Source organism: Botryllus schlosseri, chromosome 10 (genome assembly GCF_051294905.1).
Source record: "Botryllus schlosseri isolate E-star chromosome 10, Bs_hap1, whole genome shotgun sequence".
NCBI lineage: Eukaryota > Metazoa > Chordata > Ascidiacea > Stolidobranchia > Styelidae > Botryllus > Botryllus schlosseri.
This window is the reverse complement of record NC_137245.1, coordinates 8,599,148-8,617,094: the sequence shown is the minus strand read 5'-3', so window position 1 is coordinate 8,617,094 and position 17,947 is coordinate 8,599,148. Positions and strand designations below refer to the sequence as shown.

General features: G+C 38.6%; 1 protein-coding gene across 3 annotated transcripts in view; it reads right to left on the bottom strand.

Annotated features, from left to right (window-relative positions):
* The window catches only part of LOC145448574 (uncharacterized), a 54,771-nt gene extending 37,127 nt beyond the window's left edge, over positions 1-17,644 (bottom strand). The window contains exons 1-19 of one of the 3 annotated variants that reach the window (XM_080326986.1): positions 17,502-17,644; positions 16,644-16,837; positions 15,580-15,658; positions 15,132-15,269; positions 14,407-14,489; positions 13,713-13,863; positions 12,872-13,022; positions 11,046-11,124; positions 10,250-10,383; positions 9,809-9,924; positions 9,604-9,737; positions 8,595-8,731; positions 8,404-8,534; positions 7,268-7,320; positions 6,448-6,556; positions 5,106-5,221; positions 4,147-4,260; positions 3,095-3,240; positions 1,219-1,304 (exon numbers count right to left, since the gene is read on the bottom strand). In XM_080326986.1, the coding sequence (XP_080183112.1) occupies positions 1,219-1,304; positions 3,095-3,240; positions 4,147-4,260; positions 5,106-5,221; positions 6,448-6,556; positions 7,268-7,320; positions 8,404-8,534; positions 8,595-8,731; positions 9,604-9,737; positions 9,809-9,924; positions 10,250-10,383; positions 11,046-11,124; positions 12,872-13,022; positions 13,713-13,863; positions 14,407-14,489; positions 15,132-15,269; positions 15,580-15,658; positions 16,644-16,793 (2,107 nt within the window). In that variant the 5' untranslated portion in view covers positions 16,794-16,837; positions 17,502-17,644. Of the gene's footprint in view, positions 1-1,218; positions 1,305-3,094; positions 3,241-4,146; positions 4,261-5,105; positions 5,222-6,447; positions 6,557-7,267; positions 7,321-8,403; positions 8,535-8,594; positions 8,732-9,603; positions 9,738-9,808; positions 9,925-10,249; positions 10,384-11,045; positions 11,125-12,871; positions 13,023-13,712; positions 13,864-14,406; positions 14,490-15,131; positions 15,270-15,579; positions 15,659-16,643; positions 16,899-17,501 lie in introns of those variants that run through there. The other 2 variants (XM_080326987.1, XM_080326985.1) reach the window with 2 other exon arrangements.
* Between the last annotated feature and the right edge of the window lie 303 nt (positions 17,645-17,947).

Sequence of the window (17,947 nt, the reverse complement as noted above, 5' to 3'; positions counted from 1 at the left end):
AATCCCAATATACCAGGGGTGGGCAAACTGCGGCCCACAAGTCGCACGTCAATCTTTGGGTTTTTGATTGCGGCTCTTGAATGATTGCACATGCGTTTCTCCATTTTGCTGGATAGGTTAACCTCATTATAAATTGATGCATTCTATCACTCCCGTCTCCAGTTCTAACAATATGTGCATTGCTTTTGTGATGTTACTTTCGTTATGGTTTACGTAACCCTTGTAAAATTTAGGAGAAGGTGGCACTACAGGTGCAATGTTAAAACATGAACCTTTCACCTGCAACAATAGTCATCAATCAATCAATCAATCAATCAACTTGATAATTGGTCATGGTAGCGCAGGTCACGATCATTTCCCGGCTAACAATGGTGAATACGGCTCTTCCATTGGTATTGTAAAGTCTAGCAATAACTGCAGGGTTTGGTCAAGAAAATGGCGTTGGGCGATAATTGCAAGAAAGAAAGTAGGGAGAGGAAAATATAACTTTTTAAACAGAATGAGAGGAAGAGTTTGCATTCAGTGATGATGGAGGTAAGCCAGTAATCCTTATCTGTCAAGATTCGCTCAATACCTACAAAGCTAGTAACTTGAAGCGTCATTATGAAACCAAACACCACAACTTTGACATGAGTTACCCGATAAAGACACATTTACGGAGAAACAAGATTACCGAACTGAAATCTTCCTTAAATGCTCATCAGCACTTGAAGTAACTGCTCTGCATGACTTTGACGTCATAACGGCCTGATTTGAAACACCTTACAGCCCATGTGGAGGCACCTCACAGCAATTTACAACACCGTATTACCACACCATAATAAACTTCATTTGATAGTCTACATTTCATTGTGACGGATAAATTCGTGTTTTTGAATTTTTGTATTGTGGCTTATTTCAAAATTAAGATTTTTGATATGTGGCTCGTGCATGAAGCAGGTCTGCCCCCTCCTGCGATATGCAAAAGATATGGTATCTAGCTTAAGGTGCATTTCCATAACTTCGGACCATTTATTTGAACAGCTTTACATCCATTGCTATGCTTGGACACGAAATAAACTAGAAATGCTGTGTCCGAACTGAACATCTCTATTGGAGGTCCTCCAAGCTAAAAGAAATATTTTGCAATTGATAATGTCAAACAGGTTGGCTGGTTGCTTGAGTTGGGTAGCCACAAGGGCTCATCCCGCTTCTAATATATTAGGATATTAGGCTTACTTTTTGCCAAATCCAATTGTTTCTGAAGTTCTTCGTTCACAGCCTTCCCGCTCTCAAGACGCAAGTTGATCTCTTGCAAGTCCAGACTGAAACAAGATAGGGACTAAAATGTCACCCAGCCTCGGAAGATTTGTAGAAGTAATCAAATGTTAACACACCGATAAGCGTTCTCTATACAAACTCATCTAGGCATCAGAATGTAGCTCACTCACTCTACCTTCTATAAGACGACAAAAAAAATATTTAAAATTTGCCTTTAAAATTTCATCGGAAGTAATTACGTATGTGTCTACCATAATAATGAAATAATGCCAGGGTTGTAATGACTCGAATCGACTCGATTTTTTGCTGACTCGAGTCATTTTTTCCAATGTGTAAAACAGGGGTGGGCAAACTACGGCCCGCGGGCCGCATGCGGCCCGCAACACCGTTCTGTGCGGCCCGCGAGAGTCTAAAGAAACTTATTAAAAATATGTACGTACTAAAAATCGAATTAATGTAGGGACTTGATTAAACTTTTTCTTAGTATATTTCACCATGATAATTCTAAGGCAGTGGGTCTCAACCTGGGTGACGCGTGCCCCTTGGGGTCATGAGAGCATCTGAAGGGGATCGCGAAGCTGAGCTTAACTGAAATTTTTTTTCGCGCTTCGCGCGATTTACTTGCAGTTCATCATTATTGTTCTGTATTTTGTATGAATTTCATATTTTAAAATCTCTCATCAATAGTCGTAACCTCCCATGCCACTAAACTATCCGTTAGGTTTGCTATAGCGTCCTGGTTGCGTTTTGCGATATGACGATAAGGGCGCGCGAAATATACACATATAGTAGAAGCGTGTTTTGAAGCTGACATGGTTATGATGCTGTCAGCATTGTGTGTCCTGGGACTGAACCCTAAGCGGAATTAGAAAATCTATGAGCTGATCACTGCTCACAGATTTAAATTTCTATCCTGTTCTAAGAATCGGGACAACAGACTTTCATCTCTATAGTTTTTACAAATTGGTTATTGAGGTCGACCAGCCTATGAAATCTCGCCATTGTTTCTGGCGCGTGTACCATATCATCGTAGCAATGTTTGGTTTGTTTCAAATAAGCTATCCATGTCCTCACTATAATATAATCAAATACCAGCCAAATTGCGTTTTGGTTTATGATGATCCCAATTTTATATAGTGCGGCCCGCGAATGGATTCAGATGTTGAATGCGGCCCGCGAGCTCAAAAGTTTGCCCACCCCTGGTGTAAAATGACTCGCCTCGACTGGAGTCAATTTGTGCATTGACTCGACTTGTACTCGAGTCATTGTGCATGACTCGAACCAAGCATATGACTCGAGACTAGGACGGCCAAGACAGACATTTCATTGTAACTTTGAAAAATAGTAAAGTCACCACATTATTGGTATTTCGTCTATCAGTCCTGATACTTCGAAATTAGGGCCAGAAACTGTTAGGAACTGGGAAAATTACGATATTATGAATGTGAGCCATTCTATATCACTTGCGCAGAGTTGAAAATAGTAGGTTGAACGGATTGAACTCGAAATGGAACAGTGAGCACAATGACTTGGGCGCTAGGACTAGAGTCACAATACTGTGACTTGGACTCAACCCTCTACTCACTGAGTCGGACTTGACCCGGTGGTAACTTGAAAATGATTCGACTTGACTCGAGTCAAAACTATAAAAGTGAGATTGACTTGTGACTCGGAACCTTGTGACTTGGTTACATTTCCATATAATACATAATATAATGAATCCAGACCCATTACAATATGGCAGATTTTCCGGAATGTAAGACGCAAGACAGAGCAATTCTTTCAAAACCAAATAACTGATGCGATTCAGTGTCCCAAAATATATGAAGCTTACTTGAGACTCTCAATACTGGCTTCCGTGGAGACAATTCGTTTTTCCATCGCATTTTTCGAGACAATCATATCCTTCATCTTCTGCGACATCTGGTTTTCTTCGAACTCCAACTCCTTGATTTTGCTTTGCAGTCCCATTTGCGTCCTCTGGAACAAAAAGAGTGTCGCGAGTCGATCTCAGATTTCAATATTCGTATCGTGACATGTCTTGTAAAGACAGATGTGGTCAGTAGGGTTGTCCAAATATACCTTTTTATCCGAGTTCTGGGGATACACTGATTGAATTGTTAGGTTGCCTATACTGCACTCTCTATTTGGCTCGATTCTGACTGGTAGATGTGAACACACAGGAGATCAAAAATATTGAATTCAGTACAAATTTTGCTGTCGTCCCCATGAAATTGTTGAGTTGTCTACAAAACGATGCAAAACAAATTTGACGCAATTACAACCCCTAGAAGCGAAGTTATTCGTGTTTTTCATTAATAATTATGAGATTACCCACCGTCCAGGCTATTTTTGTGAATTAAAAATTTGCAACTGCAATAACTTTGCTGGTTGGATGTGAGCAAAAATTGTTGAGCATCGGTCTTTTAGAAATCTTAACAATTTCATGGGGTTGACAGTAAAATTTGAAAAAGAAAAATTTCAATTTTTTCATAATAATTAAAAAATTTCAATGGGCTCGGCTCTGAGTCGGATTCTATCGGTTGGAATTGAGCCAAATTTTGTGTGCAGCATATTTTAGGCAACTTAAAAATTCAATCAGTGAATCCCCAGAATCTGGAAAAAAAAAATTATTTTGAACAACCCTAGTGTGTAGCTTTGTACTATCAATCGATAATACGATTAATCGAGGTTTCAAGGCTGTTAATAATAAAACTCTTAGTAGAAAGGGACGTATATTTCAGTACTCTAAAAAATTGTATTTCACTACTCGACTAGTAATATGACAATTAATACAGAGTTTGGATTCAAGTACTCAAATTATTGTGCTCATTGCTTGGAAGAGGAGCCAGAAAGGCTATCTTGGATTTATCTATTTTTGCTTACAAACAACTCTCTCTCTTGTGGTGCTAGAAGTTCTTTTTTGGCCGTTAACGATTTCTCTTCTTGATCGTGGTCCGCTTTCAACGCGGCCAACTTTGTTTCCAGTTCAACCACTTCCTGCAATTAAGACAAGAAAGGTTACATAACAATCTAATACGATGATATCTTCAATTTCTTCGAAGACTGCAATGGATATCAACTGCAGTAGTTTTGCTGCATGAAGACAGCGATCCATTTCTAGGTTGGTTACACATTTTATTAGGAACTGGGTATCATTTCTTCTTTCATTGCAATGACAATTTTGCAGTCACCTTTGTCTATCAGTAGGTTTTACAGCATTTTGTATACAGATTGATGGCAAGTTTTGGATATTTTAGCGGGTTTTATTCAAGATGAATAAGACGGCTAATTAACAAGTACCAGATAGAAGACACGGGACAATTATTGTATAAATGTTATCAATTATGATTACTACCGGAACACACGTTTACAGCAAAATCTTGCAGTAGTCTAATATACATAAAAGTGAATCACGATTATATTTATTTGGCTTCCCTGATATTGAGCCACATAATGAACACATATGCGAAGACAATTTGACCATTACAACTATGTAGACGAGGTGAGCGATGGTTTTCTGGATCATATCAGCACAAAAGAGAACCAACATCCACCGATTACGACAGTTGAACTGCAGGTACTAGTTTCCCACTTAGCTGGAGCCTGAGTGAAAATGAATGAAATTTCTACATGATACGTATTTCAAATTACTGCCATACGTTAGAAGTTCTACAGGAAAGATGTCGCAAGCGTTAAATATCGGCTTCACCGGCAAAATATGCCATATTGGCAATATTGCTATTATTATTACACATATTGGTTCAAAAATTCTGCTGTCGCATTCGATGGCGTCCGCGAGCTGTACAAAGGCAAGAGTCACGGAAGACAAGGAATATAACAACCTTGCTCGTCGATTCATGTTGTTTCTTCAAGCGTTCGACGTCGTCTCGTATTTTTATGACAGACTCTTCCGTGTCTTTCAATGTTTTTGTGATTTTGTTTCGTCTCTTTTTATTTTCTGCAACAGGGATTCTACAATTAGTAGAAAGCTGAACGCCGGACGTCATAAAGTGTTAATACGTATCTACAGATAGGAGTTTCAGACCATAAACATTATTGCCTAATTAACTACTACACATAGCGAGTGAGTATATAGCGAGCTTGTACAGGACCGATGGAATTTGTTGTTTATATCAGTGGTTGTCCAACGCCAGTACATGGACCTGGTTAACTGGTACTAGTTGAATTTCCGGCCGGTCCACTAAATTTATTTCACTTCTATTCTCATTCGCAAAACGTGCAGTAAGACGTTAAGGGTTGTCCATTATTTGGAGAAATAAAAAAGTTACTTTTAATCTAATCTGATTTCGAAATCCATAACATTTTCTCATGTGTTATAGAATTCAAGGTCTACTTTTGACATATCTTAGGTCACAATTCTGCAAGTGTAATGCCAAACTGCTTAACCGGCTCCTTTTTCCGAAAAATTTTGCTTCACTTTTCCAAACTGTAAAACACGACCTTAGTGGGATGCGAAACCAATAAGTAACATATCGTTGGATTCAGAATTTCAACGCCTAACCAGCTCTGCCACGAAGCTAGACGAGAGACGGGCAACTGAGCGTGTATATTATCAAGAAAACAAGAAAACCTTGTTTTGATTAGTTTCTTATAGAGTTCACAACGTATACCTAGTGCGGATACATACGTGCTCTTCACTGCGACAAAGATCTTTTCTTTCAAACAAGCCATGAGTGACCGATATTGCTAAACTTATTTGATCGATACTATCAAAACATTGTAGCAAAATTTTTCCGAAGTTGATTAAAAGCAGCGTATAGCTCGTTTAAGACAAGTAATATGTGAAAGTTTAGAAGAGTTTATAAACGAAATTAGACAATGCAATATAGCGAAAATTGACAGTGAAGTAGAATCTAGTAAACAGCTAAGTCGCATTTCTTCCAACAAAACCCCAACAGTCATAATTGAGTTGGTGGGTTTGCCACGACTTTGCCTTGCAGAAACTTCAACAGATCCGCACGTGACAGGCGCAATATCTAAAACACAGCAGCAGCTTTTTCATCAAATTAAACTGCCAAGAGTTTTTTTGAGATGTATACTTTGCATCCTAAGTGGCATGCATCAGTATCTGACGTCGATGCATTTCATGCTCCAAACGAAGATGCAAGTGTACAGTTGAGATCGACGACATAGCTTGCATGGGATCAGAAACAAATTGCGAACCTGTTTTTCCTTTGGTCAACGCGTGGCTGTTTGATTGCTTTTTTACTTCTAACGCGGTGCGCTGCCTCATTTCTTCCATGACGCGTTTGCGCAAACTTTCCGCTTGATTCTGTAGAAAAAGGCAACATACGTGGAAACATAACTCTGGACCAGAGAAGATCAAATGGGTTTCTGTACAGGTACAGCTGTAACAATTCGACATGACATATCTGGATGGTGTGTCACACTGAAGAGTCTTCTATTTTTAAGTTTCTATACGCTGACAAGATGTTACTTTGAACAATTAAAGTGTACCCGAGTATTTTCGGCAGAGCTGGTCAAAGTTGTCAATGTTGGTAGTCTCATAGAAGTAGCGCGATAAATTTGTGCTAGATTACAAGTGGAAATAGCCATTTCCAATGCATCACAAAACTGCTTCAAGTGGAAAATATAGGCCCAGAAAGTGATCAAGTAGGGTTCCGAAAAGCAGATATGGTGGAGGGTTTGCATACTTTCAGCAGGTAATCAGAGGTGAATGCTTTCAATAGCACAGGATGAATCACGACTACTATTGAAACATGACTAACGATGATACAAATAGGTCCAATTTTCCAGTTGTTCTAACAATTTTACTCCTAGAAAATATGCAAACATATTCCCAAACTACTTTGTACCATATAAAATCCAAAAGTGATAAAATCTAAAGCAGTCTTGTGTACAATCTGCACGTCAACCATTTTGAGGTCGATGTACTAATACTAGGAGAAATTAATCAGTTAGTTACAATGACCGCTCCTTGTACGGATGTAGGTGCCGTGTTTCAGCATAGTGACTATCTTACCTTCAACGCATCCTCTATGGCTTGAGACTTGCTTTCTTCCTTTTGTAATTGTACTGAAGATAAAAGGTAGTGGCTCCATAAGACAGGCAGTGTTGTGAGGCAGTGTCATCAATTAGATGAGGATTTGGCCAAATAGGGATTTATCAGACATCATATTCTATTATCTGCAACAACTGGTGATAAATTGATAGAACTCTTTTGTTCCTACACATAGCGACGTCGCAATTTACCACCAGCAGGCAATATTTTCCTTGCGGCATCGAAACTATACATTTTTTAGTTTTCCATGTCATTGTACGAGTACCCGAATTTGAACCAAGTAATAATTGTAATGATCCGAGAGACGATGTTTCAATTGAAATTGCACAATGCACATCTTAACCAAAAAGAGTTATGTCATCAACGAGAATTTCTGTTTCCAGATTTTCTTTCCGCCGTGGGAGCCTCGAAACTCGCATTAGTTCTATCACAGCCTCTCAAATATTGCACAAAGCTACGAACATAGGCGGGAATGACATCTCTAAGCTGTGTCGCGCACAAAAAAAAATCCATCTGTGGTTCAAAAAAAGTAATCACTATATCTTTTGCAGAAGGCACTGATGATCATCAGACCATATCAGATGTACAAAGTACATCACTAATTTGTAATCAAACGAAGCGACACCATCTCTTTTTGTAGAAAATGTATTAAATTGTGATTAAAAACTAGATTCCGTCTCAGCAAACGTCAGACTTTCGCAATAGTCGGCAGTCTAGCCTAAAAAAGTGGGTAATACGGAAGTCGCGCCGAAGTGATGACCTTTTTTCAGCCAACACCACACATTTCCAGAAAAATGCGGGAGTCCAGCCGTGCCAACCCTATGTTACGCACTCTTGTCCAAGGGAGCGCGCTGCGGGTTGGTGAGTTTGCGCAGCATCATGACAAAATTAGAGAGTACATTGATTGTCACGACCGAAAAAAAATGGCAAAATTGCCCCTAATCATATGTTTTATGGCATTATTTTCTTTGCTGTCGCATAAATCAGCATATTTGAGCTTTCTGCGTCATTCAGGTTGCTGTGACGTCATAATGAGGGAAACTCGAATACTCGACGGTTAATACACAGGTTGCCGAATTTGCCTAGCCTTTTAGTACCTTTTAATTCCGTGTTGATGAGTGTGACTCTCTGGGCTTCTGCGGTCGCTTTTTGCAATTGAGCATCGCAACGTTGCCTTTCTTTCTCATATCGGTCGATTTCGCGACCAGATTTCGCAATTGCCTTGTCGCTGTAGTGAGTTCTTCATTAAGAAAGGGAATCTTTCAATGTTTTGGCAAAAAAAACTCACCAAGTTTTGGTCTCCTCATTCATATCCTCGATATCGAGCTTGAGGTCGCGGTTTTCCTCCTGTAAGCGTCTCAGATTCTTCAAGCTCTCGTGATACTGGGTTTCCAACTCGTCAAGTTTATTGTGCATGTCCACATGCTGCAAATAACACGTGCGTTAATTACAGCAGTGGTTCCCAACCGCAGGCCCGCGAAATATATTAGACCTTTACATCTCAATTCTAAATTGCAAGAAGTTGCACTCCTGTCCAATAGTTAGAGAAATGACACATCAAATTTTAGATTGATTCTGATATTTGAAACATATTTTTCTGCATATTTTTCTAGAAGGAATATTATAGAACATATTACATATCATTGTATATTGTATATCATATACCACGTTCTTTCCAATTCTCTGGTAGTGTCAGCCGAAAATATTCGGGTTCATTTCAATATGAATATACTAATCAATTGTATATTGAAGTTGTGTAACTTCAAGACAATCCAGAATTTCTGTAAATCTACTCCGTAAATTACACATAAATTTTTGGCTATTATTATTATTGTGAAGCGAATCAACTATTTTTGAATTATTGATTCCTAAATAAAATGGCGATTGCAGAAAGAAATTAAGATTGTCATTGTGAAGTTCGGGCTACATGAAAAACTCAATAACTCATGTACTAATGTAACTGCAAATGCACTGTAATAGTACCATTTGAGAATATTCGGTTCTATTTTGCAGTGTTTGAAAGTCCTCAAAATTTTGGCCAGACTTGGATCAGATATTTTTCAAAACTAGATTAAGATTAGGACTTGGATTTTGTGAAAAATGTCAATTTTCTCGTGACTTTGAATAAATTTTCCTCAATGCAGGATTTGGATTAAGCTAGGATTTGAGTCCGATCCCTCTCTGATGTCGCGCTCACAAATTTCAATTCCTAGTTTTGAGTACATGCTAAATTACGATACAGACGAACGTACGTCATACGCTAGAAATCCTAGAATCCCTAGAAAAAGTCGCCTCACCAATTTTTCTGTCTGCGTTTCAACCATGGCTTTTCGCTTGTTGACTTCGCCAGTTTCGAATTCCACCTGCTTGATTTCATAACGGAGATTGTCGATTTTGAAGACTTCCTCTTGCTCGGCGTCTTTGGCTTCCTCTGCGATATTTGAAATATTTGTTTGTAAGGAGTTTGACTTGGTTATTTCCAAGCAAACACGTCTTACAAACCTGCCCTCTGCTGCAAACCCTCCAATTCCTTCTCCTGGTTCTCTAACTTCTGCTTGCTTTCCCCGGCTTTTTTCAGGTACGCATTGTGCAGAGCTTCGGAATGCAGGAGGTCCTTCCTGAGGAGAATCAAACCAGCATGTAGGCTCGCGATTTTAGTGCAACAAAAACTTGCACTAGTGATCAGTAAACATGATGACTGGACTCAGGTCAAAACACTATAACTCGGACTTGACTCGGCGGTGAATTGAAAATGACTCGACTTGACTCGAGTCAAAACTAAAAAAAGTGAGATCGACTTGTGACTCGGAACCTTGTGACTTGGTTACAACCCTGCCAATATCGCTATTTTGAATGTTATTATTTTTGTCAAACGATAGCCTACATTAAACAGCTCAAATGTTGGCAGTAGCAAGTCGGAGGGTGTTATTCAACACAACGTACTTGAGCATGCGCAGTTGTCCGCGTATCCCTTCCAGCTTTGTCCGTGTCGCTTGCCTTTCGCTCTCCGCCTTTTCATTGGCTTCTTGGTATTTCATTTCTGCTTTGGTCAAGTCCATTTTGGCATCAAGCAATTCCTGCAAGGGTGGTAATGAGATATTGCGATTCAATGGACAATTCGACATAAGAAAGATACTCTTTAGTTGGTCGAAAATCCGCAAAAAGTCTGCAAACACTTGAACTGGCCAAAGAAATCCGAATTCTGAAAGGTTTTAAATGTCATTTGACAACTGATGAATAAGGATGGGCACAGCAATCCCAGCCCTCGAATAACAGCCGAGTATTACTCAAATCAAGTATTGTTAGGTGATATTTGAGTACCGGTATCGTAATTACTCCCCCTTGCGACTAATAATCAAATTTCTTTTCATCAAGGTATAGGTAAACTTATCAACCATGTAGCATGCGCATGCGCATGTCACAATTCACGACAATGTTTATGTTGATGAGAATCACGTATTGGACAAGTTGTTACATTTTCCTGCACATGGTCAGACTACGAAAACAACAAAGTTAACCTCATTGGTGGCATCAGCAGAGGTAAAAATATGACGTTTTTATCAACGGACAAAACTCCTCTGCTTCTGTTGGATAAATTTCTGGCATTACATAGATACACACGCAGACATAACATTGGAATTACAATTTAGCATACGTCCTATATTCACTAGTTTGTTGTATCCTCAGAGTGGCGTCGCAAATAATGACATTGAAATGAAAATTAAAGTAATGCTCTTACTTTGTCTGTTTCACTTTGCAATTCTTTTATCTTTTGCATAGCATTTTTCTCCAAATTTAGTTTCTCTTCTACAAGGGGGCTGTCATGAAACGTAAACTTGATTAACGGGACAATTTACAACACACAAAGTCACAAAACGACGAATATTATACAAAATGGTGTGAAACTGCTGAAGCAAAGCCTTGTGAAATCATTCATAGCATATTTTTTCTCTGGAATATAAACACAAACACAACCATATTAACACCCTAATAGATTGTGCATTGAATCTTCACCCCAATACGATTTTACTACCTGGAAGCAAAAATTTACTCAAAAATTGTGTTTATTTGATTTGTTTATATCTATTACCTAAATCTGCGGATTAGCCTAAACTGTAACTGACCAAATCCCAAAATCCTAATTCAGTAAGTTTACACTCTCACAAAAACAAACATGATATCTAATGAAGGTAGCCAGTTACTAGTCCCACCCCTCTAACGAACGCCAGCTAGCAAAATTCTTATTCACACCACATTTCATCTTGAATAGTAAACAATAAGCACTGATTCAAGTATATCCATAATTCTGCATGGTAGCCTACATTAATCGATCCTGTTCAAACTAAAAATCATACCATGCTTCCGCTACCTATACTGGCAACTCATATACCATAAACAAGCTGCGTTCGATACATACACGCTCGTCTTATCATAGGATTTTGATGCAATATGATATGATAATCTAATTACGAAGCACAAGACAAAGACTTAAATTTTTAAAGGGGTATACAAAATGGATATTTAATGTAGCAAGATGGAGGTGTGAATGACGATGGACGCTACCACTATCAAACGGTAATCAATTAAACATAATAAGTAATATTTAAAGCTTGGTGGTAGGAATGGTTATTAAATGATTGATGACAGCAAACTGTTTGTAGAATAGTGATGGGAAACGTTGTGAAAGGACCCTATCGTTTTTATAATCAACTTTTGTTACGCTATTGAGAGCACATCTGAATACCACAATTTCTTATAGTGTGAATTATAAACAATTATGATGACATATAAAATATATTCTTCGACGCTATGCGTAACTATCTCATCTCATTGTAATTCTCTCATATCGATGACACTTGGGTTACAGAAATGAATTGAACTTTATCATACTTTGAACTATTTTGGCGAGCCAGATCATAATGTCGTCTGCGACTGTTGTGGTGTAAATTTCCTATGCCCACATCAGTTTTAGTCTATTGATAGACTTAAATATTTAAGAAAGATATTTTGAGCACAATGTAGTCATGACAATATATAACCTGTTTCACGGTAATGGTAGCATGCATAGGATGAGAGTGAACCACAATTGGTACGTTATGTGCAATGTGGTACATAAGCTATTCTCCACTGATATTAGATAGTTTCAATCTACATAAAATAAAGCATTAGGAGTTGTGACAAGTGTCCATTCAGATTCGAGAGATGGAAACAATATGTGTATGCACCATTCACTACAATACAGATTAGTCTAATAACCAAAATAATATTAAAATGCTGATAAATTTTTGGTCATGGCCATTCATGTTGCGTACTGTAGTAAGTGAAACAAGGGATGGTTACTGGTTAGGGTTACCGCCAATAATAACCAGCAAAGAGATGTTGCGTAGGCCCAGGCTACATTGTACTGATCAAAAATAGTACATAACGATTTAACTTATAGCTCTATAGATTTGGTAAAATCACCCATGCACAGAATAGTTTTACCTTCATCTGACTGACAAAGTAAATGGGCAACATCCACGGAAGGAACCACGTCGAAAAAAAAAAGTGGAAATTTTCGCATACCAGTGTTTCTTGACAAATTCAATGTCGTCTTTCAGCTGGGTATTCAACACTTCGGCTTGCTCCACCCGGTGTTTGTATCGCTGCAATTGGCGTCCCATATACGCAACGTGCCATTGGAGCTCGCTAATATCAGTAGCGCATGCGTCGTGCTCTGGAATTTGTTGAAAACCGTGATGATATGATGAATGCTTCAGATAAACCGCAAGTTTTACTTTGATGAACATATCAATGTAGTAAGTAGCGTGCTGTCAACCACTGCATCTCGTGTGACAAGGTGTCGAGCATTGTGACATATAATCCTAATGATTTAAATGATTTTACAGTACAACAGTAATTATAAACCTAATCAGAGGCCCCTACTTTCGAAATTGAGTTCGAGTTGGCCCTCCCTGCTCTAGAAAATTATATTGCGATTTGACCCAATATTATAACACATTTGAATACGTCGTACATGTGAATTGCCGATCAAATTTATGGGCAAGCGATCAATTGCGACAATTCAAACATCACAATAACCTGAGCAATTTAAAGTAAAACTTGAATCGAACGTTTGCTGCGGGAGGTATAAACTTCCCAAAGTATGGTTTGGAAGACTTTCTGCAGGTAGTTGTTTGTCAGTTACATATTTTTGACGGCTTTAAAAAATTCCAAGGGGTCCAACATTCAAAAAAGCTGGCCTAAAGATGTCGGGGAGTGGAAGATGTAGCAATAGTTAAGTTATCCAGTAGCTATATCTCGATGGACACTGTCCACAATTGAACTTGTATCAAATTCTAGTATTGTTGTGTACCGGTAGTTAATTTCTAGGCTACAAATTGACCGCTTATATCGGTAACTCCACCTTTCTGTACTGCAAGAGGTAATACAGTCAGTCTCTTCTGACACATTCTATCAATCTTCTCTCCCAACGACGTCACTTTTTCATTTTCGGATTCCAACGCGAGCAGCGTTTGCATACGGTCGTCTTCGAGACGTAAAATTAAGTCTCGCACCTACATACATAACATAGTTACGAGAGCCATGTACTGTAGCAGAATGGAACAATTATTGCACCATATCTATAACCGCAACCATAACCACAATTTGTCATTACCACAGCAATAGCAAGCAAGAAGTCATCACAAGAAATACAAATTAATCTTGATATGGTTTAACAGGCATTATTTTCTTGCCAGTTGCTTAAAAGATAGAGTATAATGACATCATATTGACTCATACTCAAATACTCAACTCAGAATCGAAACACATAAAAATTGTCATTCCTGATTTAGAAACAGGTATGAACTTGCTTCAGAACAATAAGCCACTTCTAAGTCTGAATTGTACATTTGAATCTGTTGAAACTATTTTCTGTAATTGCAACTACTGGGTAACTCATGTACGGTATGTTTTTATGATCAATACCGATAGTTAAATTATTTAGTTCTAGATTAAAAATGGAAGCACACAACTGCAGTACAGGACAACATATCACGCACAGTGAGCGGAAACGTAATATGCCAAGTCCTGGGAGGAACAATGATTTACTTATCCACCTGGGTAAATACTTCGGGAGGAGGGAGCTGGTTCTTCTTCTCCAGCTTGCTAACATGAACTGATTTCTCCCCAGAGCCAATTCCTGGAAAACAAGTTGAAATAGATCAAGTGAATACGTGACAATACATCAACCACAGGAAACACTGCGACTTGTTCAAATTCCGATGACGGTTAATCAAGCTAACATGGAAACTTAGGGTGGTTCCAGTGCCTGATCATATTTTAATTTATATTTTCGGAATCGGAACGATAGTGGCTTTCGAACAAGACCTGAATCAGTAAATTCTGCGCTATGGACGATAGCTTTTGGATTTAAAGAAATCCTACATTCCTACTGTCCCTGCCACGAATCAATCCAGTTCCCAGCCTCAGCGAAGCGGAACGAGGCAGAAAAATCGGTCGTTGCCATTCCATGTTTACATTCGATACCACCAAGTTTTTTCACCAAAGTAAACTGACAGTTCGCACCATCCCTATACTCCTGATATCATGACAAAAATCACTAATTCATATGTGAATATTACGGAATATCAATAAGTATTTTTTAATTGAGACTGTTGATAAATAATTTTATAAGAACTTTAACCATGAGGGACTTTCCATTACGGCTGTATAATGTAAGGAAAATTCATGAAGATTTGCTAATTCTGGTGATGAAACAAAGTGGTAGCTGTCTATCATCCATACTCTTAACAATTTCTAATTCCTAACGGATAAAATTTACCTGAATCTTGAACATAGGCTCCGATACCGGTAATAGCAAGCGCGGACTCCTCGCTGTAGCCACTCAGCGACGAAGAGTTAGTTCTTGAATGATCTGACTTTGAAAATTCAAAACGAAGTTCTTTCCAAGTTTGTTTTTCTGCATAATGAAAAACATAATCCTCTTTGACATCATCAGATATGACAAGACTTCCAGTACAGCAGAATACAAATTTTATAATGGTACACAAAATCGAGATTTCAAATGATGAGCAATACCTCCCAGACGATTACATACTGTTGTATTATATATGATGCTTAAAACTCAATACAATAGCCTTCAGCAAATGACACATAACTGGAATTCAAGTTTGAGTAACTAAGTAAGTACCGGACTTCAATGAGGCAAAACCTACCTTCGTTACTGATCACCTCTGCGATTAATTCAGCAATACCAGAAAATGACTCACCCATGTACTGATTGTAAGTGACATCTTTCGGTAGCTCAACGGGACTCTGTGGACTCTCCAAAGCCAATTGGAGGAGATTCTATGACAAAACACATGAGAAAATGTGACAGAAATATGGCTAATGAATTTGATTATGAACGACAATAACTCAAGAGTTAGAAAAAAGATTTTTCATTTCATTCGGTCATCACAACTGCACAATTTTTTATAATGTGGCAGTAAAGTGGTTGATTGCTTGATACCTCATATGCTACTACAATGTAATACACACGTCGCACATCATATTGTCAAGTTTTCGCCATGACCACAGAACAGCTATGTTCCTGTCAAAGCTCAGTCGATGGGTGTTGTTCTGGTTAAGGATATGCGGTTCAAAATAGGTGTCGCAGGATCAAGACTTTGCTCCACACCTAAAAACACCTTTTTCATCCGTTACTGACCTCAGAATCCTTCCAAATCTAGCACTGTTATCCACTGTTTCTGAGCCTTTTTTCTAGCATGAACCCCAAAATTTTTTGGGGATGGTCAAGTGACTAATAAAGTCAAAAGTATGGAAATACGTTAGGGCGAGTAGTTACATAGTTGCAGACTTGCAGTTTTAAGATTAGCCTTTCCTGGATCCCCCGAGGGGTCTTTGGATTCCAAGTTAATAACTCCTGCTCTAACGTAATGGAGTCAGCATCACGCATCAATCGGGGCTCCCAAGGATCACACGTAATCAGTGGTCATGGGGAGCATGGTTCACTACGGTTCGTGTATCAAAGAAATACCAGTACTTCTCATGTTACACTGATGGGGGTTGGACTGCACACCATTGATGGGGAATTCTTCTCTTATCAAAACGGCATTACCAAATAGAGGTATCTAACAAATTGTAAATAATGAAGGCTATGGTTGTCGATCAGAATTCGTATTTTCGGCCTACACATAAACTATTTCTTTTCGTTAATTCATCTTAAATTGTAAAATAAAGTCTCGTACACAAGACATCTCTATCATATATTTATGGCAATCCAGGGAATAACAAAAAATATAGGAGACAAACAGCCCAAGCAATACCATACCTTAAGCCTTCCAAGGTGGAATAGAGCCTTCTTTACGCATGGCGACGGCGTATTAACAAGATCACAGCTTCTTCGTCTTTGCAATGCGAACGCCTTTGGCTCACGAAAGGTAACCACGGCTCTCGAGTCGGAAGAGGCAACATCCGGCATGATTGCATGTAGCGATAATTGACTATTAAATCCACCGCAGTAACCTTAGAGATAATGTACCATGTATAGGCAGCTACATATTTATCTGAGACGAGATAGAAAAAACTTATAATATATTGTATTTCAGATACAGTTTGATAACCATGGTGTTATTCGCGACAAGCCAGATCGCTACATTATTATTTAAAAAGTCATATTGAAGGGAACAAAGTGTGAAAAACCTTGGTTAACATGGGTGCAATGGCATGCTAATACTGTGACATCTTGCAAGCCAGAAATTCAACTCGAGAGCATATCCGAGATTCCGAGTACCGAGTAGAAACCAGCTTTAGAGTAAGTTACATGCTTGTCTGCTGGTAGTGGTGAAAGTTGGCTGTAAGGTGACCTACCTGTAGGCAGGTTTTGGAAGAGAGATTATACCAAGAATGCAGCAATGGGTCAACACATTATCAATATGACCGAACTGTAGAAGTTAACCTTGAAGTTGAAGAAATATTGCCATCGTACCTATATAAAATATGTCATAGAGATCTCTACTAAAAGTGACATCACGTACGACTATTGTAACGCACACTGCAGCAGCAAACCACATTCTGTATACTTTTCTGCGTTTCAGCACATTGTCATAATGACTAATTACTGCAACTTGTATAGTATCCGGTCACCTAGTCTACAGCCACAGTAATTTAAATTGTATTGTGCATTCACCTGTTATTTTCTATTGCACGGTGGTAACATACGTCGATGAACGGGCGAGTATAGTATGGACTTTACAACGGAGCGGACTGTTACAAGTTACTGAATGTCTTCTCTGGTAGCTGTCCTCATACTGTACTTTTCATGATATATTGCTAAATTGCAGAAAGTTTTAAAATAAACGGACTTCAGGATACCACACCCCAACATACCGATGTAAGAATCTAGTTCAGGCTCCAACTTTCATGATATTTTCTCCGCCCCTTTCCCAGTTATTTTACTAGGAGTACACCCGCGCTTTCATTGTAACCTAGGAGATGAATCAATTGATTATCTTAATCTAGCATCCGGACTCAAAACGATTCCTACTAACAACTACTGAGTACTAAAACCACCCAGTGACTTAAAATAGCATTCCATAAAATCTTTTAACGATACCAAGGTATTTTTAAGGAGAA